Here is a 12,442-nt window from a genome sequence, read left to right on the forward strand (position 1 = left end):
CACGATGTTGCACAACAGAATCAAGGGGTTTCTTCAGCTTCTAAGCAGAGATAACAAGATTTGCAATCTTAAATAAGCGACAAAAGAAACCTGTGACAAAGCTCTCTCTTAGCAATTGAACAACCAACTTAAGAGCTAAGATGGTGAAAATCTTTCAAAAGAGCTTAAAGGAACTTCCTGCTCCCTCTTCTGCTAAGGGTCGCTCTTACCTGGCGTTGGTACAGCAGTGCTGGGCAAAACAGGAGGGTTGACTGGGACAGCTGTCACGTTCTGGTTCATGGGGAGGCCAGTTGGAACAAAAGTCATGGGCTGTGCCTTCCCAGCATCCTCCTTTGCCTGAGAATTACTGGAAGTTGGAAGGGCCTCCAACACAGACGGCTGGACGGAAGTGTTGCTGTAGGGCTTTACATGTTCAGGGTTCCCGACTGGGATGGCTGATGGAGCTGCTGGAGAGGGTCCTGGCGTGGGCTCTTCTTCAGGGGCCTAGGATTGGTAAAGAAGAGGAGAGGCAGTAATTGCTGCCCTTAGAATTGAACTCATAAACCAGAAAACGATTAAGATTCCTTCAGCAATCTTGTTGAATGGCCTCAGCAGGGATTTCATCGAATTTATGGCATAGCCTAAACATCTAATTCATCAAATGGTAGAACTATACCTAGATTGGACCATTAGCTCTTCTCTAGGAACACAGTTTCTAACAATACAGGATACTTAGCACTGGGAATCCTACAAATGGTACTTTAAATTTTTTAAAGCTGTGGAGCTGGTTTTGGGGTAAATTCCCCCAAAACTACCTATAAAGTCAACAGCTTGAGTCACAAACCTCTCAACTCCCCAAAGAAAGAAGGGAGAAGGAAAAGGAGGAAGGAGAAAGGGGAAATGGAGGTTGGAGATTGTCATCATATCACCTTAGATACACTAAACATACTGCTACACCCCACCAGGTGAGCACAAGGAGGAAAAACGGTCCCTGCCCTTTTTGTAGTTGCCCACCCCTACTATACAAGACACCAAAAGCTATATTCTCACTGTTACTCAAATGCTGCAAATTCTGCATGTAAACAACATTTTTGCCATTACAGTCAAGAACTTAGGTGGGCGGTTCCTTTAGTCCCTCCAAATACCATCCTTTCGGAGTGCCGTGAGAAACTGTTCAAGCCAGTATAAGCCACTCCAGGGAGCAGATGAAACCCATTTCCTTTCTTTCCTCAGAGCATTCCTTCCCGGTGCCCGCCCCATTCCTCCTAGAAGCCTGGGGCAGCAGAATCCGGACATTTCGGCTTTAACTGGGCTTATGTGTATCTGCAGCATATTTTCTAAAGTTGATCTCCTTTGCACTGAATCAACTGGGCAATTAAACTGCAGCTCAAAGAAGTACTATCAAGCTAATACTGGTTTTCATGTGAAAACTGCAACACAGAGTTTTGTGGCAGACTGAAGGCCAAAACTTCAAAAGGTCATGTTGAAGGCAATTAACGCATGATTTGTGTTACTGGGAGGCAAGGATGTCAGCACTTACAGCTCAGGGTTATATTGCTTTATTCAAGCTGAGAACATGGTAGCAAGTGAGACTGTTCTTTGCAAAAAGATGGAAGAATTCAACACTATCTTCTATAGAGGACACAGACAGATTTAGCAAAAATGAAGAAATTTGATTTCTTCAGTTTGATTAGACAAAGGTCATTGGCCACATTTCCAAAAGACTACAAACCACTTATAGATATTTTTTGCAAAAAATATTGTTAAATTTTGGTTTTGATGGTTAGAAAGAAAAGTTCTTGAAAGAAGGGAATATTCTGTCATTTTGGAAACATGAAGAATAATATCCTTTCATCGAAAGGAAGATTGGAAGTCACTCCTTTCTCTTCTTTTTCTTTTTTGCTTTTTGTTCATCACGTTCCAACTTTTATCTTATTGCTCTGAAGGGTTTTTTTCCCTTACTGAACCTTTTTAATTCTTAATTTTTGAAAAAATATACAATTTAATAAAAAAACAGAACTCTTCATGTAAAGGACATCTGATAGCAGGGCTCAAAAGATGACTCTGGTCCTGATCTGCCACCCACTGGAATGTAAGAAGGCAGCAAAGTAGATCTTTGGTTCAAGATTAGAAAGTAAAAAGGAAATTTGCCTTGATAGTTTACAAATGTTGGTGACAGTTCTGATTACCTGGTTCAATATAAGAATTTTACCCCCCGTTTGTCAGATTCAGCTGTATGAATCAAGGCTCTGGAAAAAATATATTGGGAGACAGACAACCTGCATCAAAATACTAATTAAGAAAGATCCTTTAAAGCTTATTTTGAAGCAAGGGGGAGTGTGCTCATCCCTAAATGTAGGAGCACATGCACACATACATTTGCCTTCAAGTTACCTATTAGCTGACAGTGAGCTAATCAGTGATCAGGAGCCCCCAGATGGCGTAGTGGACTAAGTAACTTGAAGGTTGGGTTGCTGACCTGAAAGCTGCCAGGTTCGAATCCCACCTGGGGAGAGTGTGGATGAGCTCCCTCTGTCAGCTCCAGCTCCATGCGGGGACATGAGAGAAGCCTCCCACAAGGATGGTAAAAACATCAAAACATCCGGGCGTCCCCTGGGCAACGTCCTTGCAGGCGGCCAATTCTCTCACTCCAAAAGCAACTCCGGTTGCTCCTGACACGAAAAAAAAAAGCTTACAGTGGTCCCATGAATTTCACAGAGCTGGGCAAGGAATCCTTAGAGGTGGTTTGCCATTGCCGTCCTATGAAATACAGACTAACTAGGCCTGATTCTATTTAGCTTCCAAGACCAGATCAGATTTTGTGATTTCAAAACATTTAGCTCTCAAACAGAGGCATGAACATATCTGCCATGGACAATGAAGAATTCTGAATAAACTTTTGTTACAAGAAACTTCATCTTTCCATTTCACAAAATGCAAGGTGTTGTTGCTTCTAAAATTTTAATTTCTCAGCACATCCAATGACACAGCCTTTAGTGTCACTTAGGATGACGTTGGGACAGAGGCCACTTTCCAACAGGCGAAACCTGAACTTTGATCACTGCATAAAAGTGACAGGGATTTAAATGAAGATAACCATAAACTGAGTCAAACACTGATAACGGTAACAGGCATTTCAGCCACTTCACAAGAGAAACAGCGAGGCAAGCAATGCTGGACAGGAACAAATTCCAAAATCTATATATAAGCTAATACCTTTATTAGACTGACTCAAAGGGCACACCATGTGTGCAAACATGAAAGCTCTTTGGATTGTCAGGCAAGATGTTACAAAAAGCTGGTGAGGAGGAGAAGAAAGGTTGGTTCTTAGAGTCCTACTGTCTGCACAGCTTATTGAAGTGTAACAGGAGAACAAGTAGTTACAGACATTTTCATTTTCAGCTGAAAACAGGGGACTCTAATCCATTGTGGCACCATGAGCGCAAAATCTGGCTCCTGTAACCACTCCAACTGCCTACGCTGCTTTGTCTAATATGACGGCATTCAGTTTCACTTGGAGTAGCTCCGAATCACACTGGCAACAGAAAAAGGAGCTGCTTGTTCTTCCAGTTTTGAAAATACAAAATCCCACTGTCAATGTACCCAGCCACACAGCCTGAGGACAGGTCTCAGGTTCCTCCATCAAAAAGAAAGAGAGAGCCACTTGGCATGCTTTACAATGAAGGGAACGAAAATAATTTTGGTTGTCAAAGCCATCAGGCTAAACCACGCCTAGGAGTGTTTTGCTACTTCTCATGGCTAGAGCAAACATAAACTTAGAGAATAACAGAGGTGGTAGAAAATCTTCCTTCAACGTACAATCCCTACCATTCAACAATTTGATTCAAGGTTCTCCAAATCATAGGACTGGTCAGAAGGGAAATTGTAAGATTGATTCTAGGGTAAATCATTTTACAATAAAAGGTTGAGCATCCCTAATTCAGAATTCAGAAACTTCAAAATTGTCCACGTAGGTGCTGAGATAGGGCCACCATAATTGCTTTTTGATGGTTTAATGTAGGCAAATCTTGTTCCATGCACATTATTAAAACTATTATATAAAATTACCTTCAGGCCATGTGTGTAAAGTATATATGAAACAAATTTGGTGTTTAGACCTGTGTCCCATCTTCAAGGTATCATTATGTATGTATACGCAGATACAGACATTCCAAAATCCCAAAAATCTCCTGGTCCCAAGCCTTTCAGATGATACTCAACCTGCACATCATTAGAAAGTAAGACTTCCCCTGTCCCACCACCTACTTTTTGGAACATCTCATCCAATAAAAAGATGTAGAGCTTGCCCCAAAGCCTAAACACATCCTGTGCCCTTTTAAAGAGCTGTATTAGATTTGTGATTTTGGGATCCCGGTTGAACTAGAAGTGAAAAGACTTTAACTTCCTTGAATTCAATGAGGGGATGGGACTGATTCTGTAACAAGTTTCTTTCTTTGTAAGTATCTGCTACAATGCAGCAACCACAACCTTTGGAGGGCTGCTTCTGCGGGCGTACTGCAGTAATGCAGCAGCCGCATTAACCAGCCATGTGCTTGAGTGCTTCTCCCGATGAAGAAGCCCCATAGGAGCCATTGACCAAATGTGCAGGATTGCCTTTCAATCACTGACAGAGCGGAAGGAAAAGCTGAAGCCAAGACACCCCCACCTTCCACCCACCCCGCTAATGAACACACACCAATTTGATCAGATCTATGTGCTAATATAAAGATACCTCCCAAGAGGAAGTGCTCCTGAGGAATGCAAACCATGTCTTCCAAGCTCTCAGAATGAAACCAGTTCCATGGCTGGCAAATGTGATCCCTTCCCTCACCCGCCCTCAGTTTGTTTGTCAATTGCAACAGCTTGGGTAGCGGTGACATGAGTGTCACAAGCACCCAAACACAAGCGCCTCTGACATTAGCACCAATAATGAATAATGACGCCCCCAATCTGACACTTACATCAGTTTTGCGCAGCCAACTCTCCCCCTTCCCTAACAGGTGGTGAGAGTTTAATGCTAGCAAAGCGTGAAGAAGAAAATGTGGACACTTTCCACCTGCTTGCTTGGACAGTGGCCATGGGACAACAAAACAACCCTTTATTATTTGTTTGAATAGGATTTGAGCCCTGTTCTTAAAGAGTCTTGTCGAACACCAAAACCACTGCACCACACTGGCGCTTGCTATGGAAGATAGGTAAAGGTGAAGGTTTTTCCCTGACATTAAGTCTAGCCGTGTTTGACTCTGGGAGTTGGTGCTCATCTCCATTTCTCAGCCGAAGAGCCGGATCTGTCCATAGACACCAGTCATGTAGTCGGCATGACTGCATGGAGCGCCGTTACCTTCTCGCTGGAGCAGTACCTATTGATCTAACCACATTTGCATGTTTTCGAACTGCTAGGCTGGCAGAAGCTGGGGCTAATAGCTGGAGCTCACTCCGCTCCCCAGATTCGAACCGCCAACCTTTATGCCAGCAAGTTTGGCAGCTCAACAGTTTAATCCGCTGTGCCACTGGGGGCTCCCCTGCTATGGGAGATAAGAGTCCCAAAAAAATGTTGCTGTAAAACAGTGGTTCTCAACCTGGGGTCCCCAGATGTTTTTGGCATATAACTCCCAGAAATCCCAGCCAGTTTACCAGCTGTTAGGTTTTTTGGGAGTTGAAGGCCAAAAACATCTGGGGACCCCAGGTTGAGAATCACTGCTCTAAAACATGTGCTCTTAAATTCTCTTGTGTATTCATTTGGCTTCTATTTTGCCAGCCAAGACATTGTTACTTCCAATTATCATAATAATAGAAATGAACCATTCTTCATAACTGTATTTCACACAGTAGAAAGGTTTGAGGGATGTACTTTATATGTCATCCCTCCTTAAGCCGCAAATATTACTCAAACTGCAGGTAAGCCTCGAAGAAGCTTTTAATGAGAAGACACAGCAACACTGTTGCACTAAAAGGCCCACCTTTTACGTTATGATCAGGAGCAAAACAGCCAACTTGCCACAAACTGTAAAACTACCTATCCACAGCTGGGTTTTGTAAAGTGAAAGAGGCTATGCAAATTATGCTCTCTTTTCTTACAAAGAATTTTGCCTCTGAGAAAATTCCATGATTTTGAACGCCAAATTTATGAAGGTTCACGCAAAGAGAAGTCGTAAACGGGTCTTTATAGGCAACTCTTGGAGAGCGGCCGAGAATGGCAGCCAAACATCACAACCAGAGGAATGTCTTGACGAACCTTAATGTTACCTTCTTATATTCAGCTGGAATATCAGGAGAGCACCTGGTGGCTTAGGATGCAGCACTCCAAACAGCCAGAAACTGGCAGGGAGGTGAGGGAAACATGACTTTCAATTACCAAGTGCAGGAAAGACTCTGCCTTCACAGGCAGGTTGCAAGACAGCCTCTGCAGCTCTGGACAAGTGCAGAGCGGCTGTCTCCTGCGAGATGCCAGATGGCTACGGTTCGGGGGAAGCATGATTACTGATCTGTCGCTGAGACAGAGAAAGAAGGCAGCAGTTCCTAAGTGACTGCGAAGAAGTCAAGGGCTGAGGGACAGCTGAGTCAGCCAAAGCCAAGCAAAGCCATGCACTCACTTCACACATAAACTAGGCCAGTCCCACGTACCTAGCCATGTCCTTTGGCTCGGAGCCACATCCTGCTCCACAAGCCGGCAGTTTCCATTTCACAGTGGCAGCATGACACAAAACTGTGAAATTTGTGTACAGTATCACAGACAGGGGGGTATCTGATCAAGAGGCACCATGTACTTAAAACAAACATGGTTGAGAGCGAGGAGTTTCCAAACAATGGGAGTTTCATGGAAGGGGGGCTCCACTATCTAGTTCTTCACAGGACTTTTAATGAAGGCTCAAAATGAAAACACACTTCAGCTATCACCTATGAGACATGACAGAAGCAACCAAGCAAACGGCACACACACAAATGCAGGCCTCAACATTTTGCCTTGTTATCTGTGCCTTGCCAAGTGGAGCGTCTCTAATGAGCAACCAGCTTTATACCCAACTTGGATGCAGTTGAAGCGAATGAGGATCATCCCATAGATAGGCAGTGATTCTTTCCAAATGACTCTTCCTTCTCCTGGCTCTAAGTATATATAGAATAGAGAAATGTGTACCTCTCACAATAGGCACACATACGCATGCCGTGCCTATCAGGGGAGAGACTATCCTGCCTTTGGAATCAGCAATAACACTAGTTAGTTAAATAATGTGGCTCAATAACAATTGGAAAGAATTTTCCCCAATGAAATTAAAATGCGTATATATGCAGGGTACTCCCGCAGATTTCTAGCCTTCCACTGAATATTTTCTGCTAACCAGAGTCACATGTACCCAGCACAACACTGTGGCAACCAGGCAGCTAAAAGCATTTCAGGAAATGGAGGTCTTGGACCTATCTATGAGTCTGCCTCCGCACAAGAAAGAAGAAGAAAAGCCATCTTCAAAGTCAGATCTTACATGAGTACTATCAAGATAATCAGCAGGAAACAGATGACCAAAAAAATCCTTGCAGATGTGTCCTATTTACAAAGAGTCAGTATATTTTTTCACCAAAAGAGAATTGGTCAATGACTTTAATTCACTATTGTGGGCTCTTGACCATTTTGCCTTTTCTGGGAAAACATTAGAATGATCAGATTTCTTGAAATGTTGGAGGAAGCACAGAAATAAAAGTAATGTAGTCTATGAAGCAGCTATAACAGCAGACTAAGACTGTGGAGAAACTGGTTCATATTCCCAAACATCCCTGAGTCAAGTGACCGCTATGACCCAAGGCCAACTCGTGCTATGTCTCAGCCTTACCTACACTACAAGATTGATATGATGATAAAACGGTGAGGGAAAGACAATATGATACCTGTAGTTTTTCAGAGAAAAGGCAAAATACAAACACAGTGCAATGCAACAGAGGTCACAAAGCATTTTTGCCAACACAACATGAATGAATGTGGATATGAGCAATATCACAGACTTAGATCCACTTACCCCCACAGAGCCACTCCCAGTGAGGTCACTTGATCGGTTCACATTATTGTTGACTGGAGAAAGTGGACTTTGAGGTTTTGGCCTTCTTGGGTCTTCCCTGTTTGCCAGTGGGTTCTCTTCTGGACTAATGTGGTCAATGGGATTATTTGCTTCCTGCACTGAAGGTAAAGGCTCTTCAAGATTTCCAGGGGGAGAATTAGGATCCGAGGAGTGAAGCAGAACTGGGTGGCTTGCCAGACTCCCACCGTTGGAGCCTATGTCCCTCTTTAAAGAGTTTCTCCCGCCACTTGCAAAGGGCACTCTTTGAACTGGTAACTCTTTAAAGGACCTTCGTAGTCTTGCTTTACTCTGAGGCCTCCCCATCCAGTCCAACAACTTTGGAAGATGAGTTCTCCCCTCCTGCACAAGCTGGGGGTCTATTGTGTGCTCAGACTTTGTTACAAAGACCAAGATGGAGTCGGAAGCGTCAGTCCAGGTAGCTTCACAGAGTTGAGGCTTGGTACAGTTCACCTGGATACACATCTTTGCCAAGAGCCAAAAGGCATCGCAAGCAGGGCTCTGACAGCAAGCGGCTTCACAAGACTGGACTGAGTGAAAGCCTTCGAGCAGCTGCAGGTGAACACCACTGAATGATCGCAAATGGGCCCCGTGCAAAAGTCGCGTGGGTTGGCAAACACTTCTGCTCCAGCTTGCATCTGAGCAAAGAGAGATTAAATAACAGTAGTTTTTGAGAAGCATTTAACAGAATGAGTATGATCTAAGACATTTAGATGTCCATTAAAAAAAAAAACACTTGGTTTCCTATCTCCAGCAATAAGCAAAATTGTAAATCAGCTTACAGGTTTTTGTCTTTCGATGGTATTCCAAAAGTCACCTTGTCTAACAGTAGGGAAGGCCCTGTCAGAAAATGTTTTGATTCCACCAAAGAAATCACATCTGTACAAGAAACTTAGGGAGCCATTCAAGGGATTCCTAGTCACCTTTTCTACTGAAACTGCGATCCTTTACTAAACCCATCTTTTACTAACCATTACACTGAGGAAGAGTGTCATGTGGAAGTACCTTCCCAGGCAGTACTCTAATTATAACTGCAGTTCAGAGCATGAGACCTGCTTAAGTCCCAAATGAAGCTTGTAACAACGGTGACACATCATAAATCAAGTCCCTGCTTCCTTTTCCTGTGAAAATCCTGCCAATGCCCTTCACAGATGAGGAGACAGGCTTTGCCTGATAAGGCCAACAAGATTAATTGCAATTTTTCAGCAATAATAGACTGACAAAAATACCATGCCATTTCCTGATGAAGATGCAGCACAAGCACACGCACAGAAACTGGTGACATCTTTATTTGCCAGCATACTGTTTTCTTCCCTTGAACCAGAATCTTAGCACTTAAAATGTGCCTCCAATTGGAACCATATTTGAATTCTCCAGTGCTATAATTCACATTGCTATATCTGTTTTTCTCACCAAACCAGAGAGAAATAGAAACCAACTCAGGGTTGTAAAGTATACTGGTTGAATTATCTAATCTCTCTAATTGGAAGGATTCTATCATCACACCTTCACAGCTTTTTTGCAAATTGGTATGCCAAGAGTCGGAAGGATAATTTTACCCCAAGTGAGAAATACTACAAAGTACAGCACAGCTGTTTGGAGGATTCCCTGTTACTTGGGAGTTCTCTCTGCCCTAATATGCAATTAACACGGCACACAGTTAGCACACACAGCGCTGAACGCAGCACAATAAAAAAATATTGCAAGTTAATAAACAAATTTATGCTTTTGTCCCAGGAGGGAGTCCCACTCCAGGAAGCTCTGATTAAAATAATAATTTTCTTCACAAAAAGCATTTCAAGAGAACAAATCATCTACCCTGGAGAAGACTTTCATTACTGGTACTGCTGCAGTGCACCATCCAATGTTAATCTATCCCACGCTGAACCCAATTTGGCTTTCCAGCATTGTTGGAGTGCAACTCCCAGCATCCTCCATCATAGGCTGCGACAACTAAGACCCATCGGAGCTGCACTCCACACTTCACATTCACTGGCCAATGTCATTAGAATTATTTTCCCCAAACCTTCCTGAACCAGTATTAAGAAAAATGTTACACAGAAGGGGAGCTGCTAAGATGACAGTAGAAGTCACTTGCTGATGTTCCAGCTTTTGGAAGATAAACAGCTCAAGTCTGGCAAAACATTCAAGCAGAGCAGACAACAATGAAACAAATAACGCTTGATACACTATTTAAAAAGCACTTTGATGCCTTTTTGGCTTTTGATATGCTAGAACTTGTACAAAAACACTGAAAATGTGGATTGGCAGGAAACCTCTGGGACAAAACAAGTGGGCTGACAGAAGCCAATCCTGAACTAATCTGGAATGGGGATCTTCCTGAATCACAGGTAGGAGCTAAAACAGCCTCTGCTGATAAAGTCATGTATATTTGTGCATTACACATCATGCCACGCTTGCCACAGGGCAACCTTTTAGAAGGCAGGTAATTTCAAGAAGCACTGTTCTCCTTAATGTTATAACTCATTGTACAGGAACACTTTGGATCTCAGATCTCTTAGGACTGAGTCTGCAACTGCCTACAACAGGGTAGTTTGCGAATGAAATCACGAAGGGATTTGGACATTTAGGCCACCAGAAAGTTCCAACTGAGAAGGGAAACTAGGAAGTTAGCTGACCAGAACACCAAAGAAATGCCTTGCACAGAGCAAAACAGGACAATTTATGTCTGATCGCTCATAAAAGCTTCCAGGAGAGACCCTCATTCAGCTGGGGATAGGAAGGCAACACTGCAGACCCATCTTGGCATGGATCTCCCTAGCTGCTTCTTTGCCTGGTCTTGATTCAAGGGATTGCTCACATTGAAAAGAGCTCTGTGGTCTGTGTGCATTACCTTGCTCACACAGCTCCCTTAAAGAACAAATGAATGGAAGTGGAAATCTACAGAGTTTGCTTGTTCATACACAACTCCAGTATCAGACGAATTAACATGCTATGAAGTGAAGCTGAAAACAACTACCCTTAATACAAAGACTATGCACTGTGATGGCTGCAGAAACTGTCACCAGTTTCCCCAGTTCCTTTGGACTAAAGGTATATGTCTTCAGGTAACTTTGGAAGAAATGGCTAATACCGCAAGACAGCTTCACTCCAAAAGCATTTTCTTTAACAGCCAAGTCTTCCAGAGGCAGTTCTGAATGGAAACATTGCAGAGCTCACCTCTCACACCGCTGGCAATGACGCGCACATAACCCCACCATCTGCTCAGACTCAAAGCACTTAGTGCTGCAGAGCAGTATCCAAGCGCAATTAAAATGCTCCATAAGGTGTGCTTTTCTTCTTTAACGCAGGAAGAGATTATTGGCTGAAATTCAGTTCTAATATTTAGCCCAAAGCACACACACACACACACACACACACACACACAGAGTCAGTATGCTCTAAAACATTTTCTAAATGTCAGTCTTCCTGAAATTACTGGTGAAAAGCCTGACATTTTTCAAAACTGAAGTGATCAAAACGCACGGGCCAAGATCTCAAGACACCTTCACTTCACTCTTTTTTTTCCTATTGAATGGGTTAAGTACATAAAATGGAGAGACAGAGTACACATGTATGCCTGTACACACAGTCATTTCGAAAAGCCCTAAATTATTTTAGGAAGAATTTGGTCAGTTAATACAGTGGAACTGGTGAAATAATTTGGCTAGATGACACATTGGCACAAAAATACAGATAATGTGGTTTGATGTACTTAATGTCCAGTGATAGCGCCTTTTAGATGGGATGTAAAAGAGCACATTTGTTTTATATGAGAAGAAAAAACATTGATATGTATAGAAGGTTTCATTCTCCTATGTTATATCCCGCAAACGCAAAATTTAACTGAAGATCTATGTGACTGGAGCCTTCTAGAAGCAGATTTGTCTTCCAAGAATAGAAACCTCTCTGTCATGGGTTTTTCTCTCTATCTCTTGCCCTTTACTGTTTTTTCAACATGAAACAATAAACCTAAACCTAAATGTGTGTCTATTCAATGGCCCCTCTTCAGTGACAAGCCCCCATCTCACAAAGTCACACTTCTGAGATAACCCCCCTCCGCTACCTTTAAAACATGAATAGGTAGCACTTCCTAAAAGCACCTCAAAGGCACAAGCAGGGAGCAGAAATGCTCCAAGTGCCCAAAAGTACTCTGTTTGAATTCCCCATACCTTCCAATTCACTCTCATCTCCACAAAACCCAAAAGAATGTCTAAGAATCACCCTAAATTCAGTCAAAATGAAAGCCATTCATATGTGGGGAGCATGGCTTTAGATCAGAAAGTGGAGATGCTCATACAGTTACGAGCCCTTCCTTCAGAAAGGCATTTATATGCTCATAGTAGAAGAGACTTTGCTAAGAAAGGATTCGCACAGTGCAGAAGACGAATGACACAGAA

The 12,442-nt window shown here is 42.8% G+C and overlaps 1 protein-coding gene across 3 annotated transcripts in view; it reads right to left on the reverse strand.

The window, feature by feature from the left end:
• Positions 1-12,442, reverse strand: part of kiaa0319l (KIAA0319 like) — a 55,757-nt gene that overhangs the window by 28,358 nt on the left and 14,957 nt on the right. For all 3 annotated transcript variants that reach the window (XM_062962422.1, XM_008117896.3, XM_008117897.3), the window contains 2 exons: positions 7,986-8,680; positions 210-483 (listed from right to left, as the gene is read on the reverse strand). In XM_062962422.1, the coding sequence (XP_062818492.1) occupies positions 210-483; positions 7,986-8,507 (796 nt within the window). In that variant the 5' untranslated portion in view covers positions 8,508-8,680. The remainder of the gene's footprint in view (positions 1-209; positions 484-7,985; positions 8,681-12,442) is intronic.

This window comes from Anolis carolinensis, unplaced genomic scaffold (genome assembly GCF_035594765.1).
Source record: "Anolis carolinensis isolate JA03-04 unplaced genomic scaffold, rAnoCar3.1.pri scaffold_10, whole genome shotgun sequence".
In the NCBI taxonomy this organism is placed as follows: domain Eukaryota; kingdom Metazoa; phylum Chordata; class Lepidosauria; order Squamata; family Dactyloidae; genus Anolis; species Anolis carolinensis.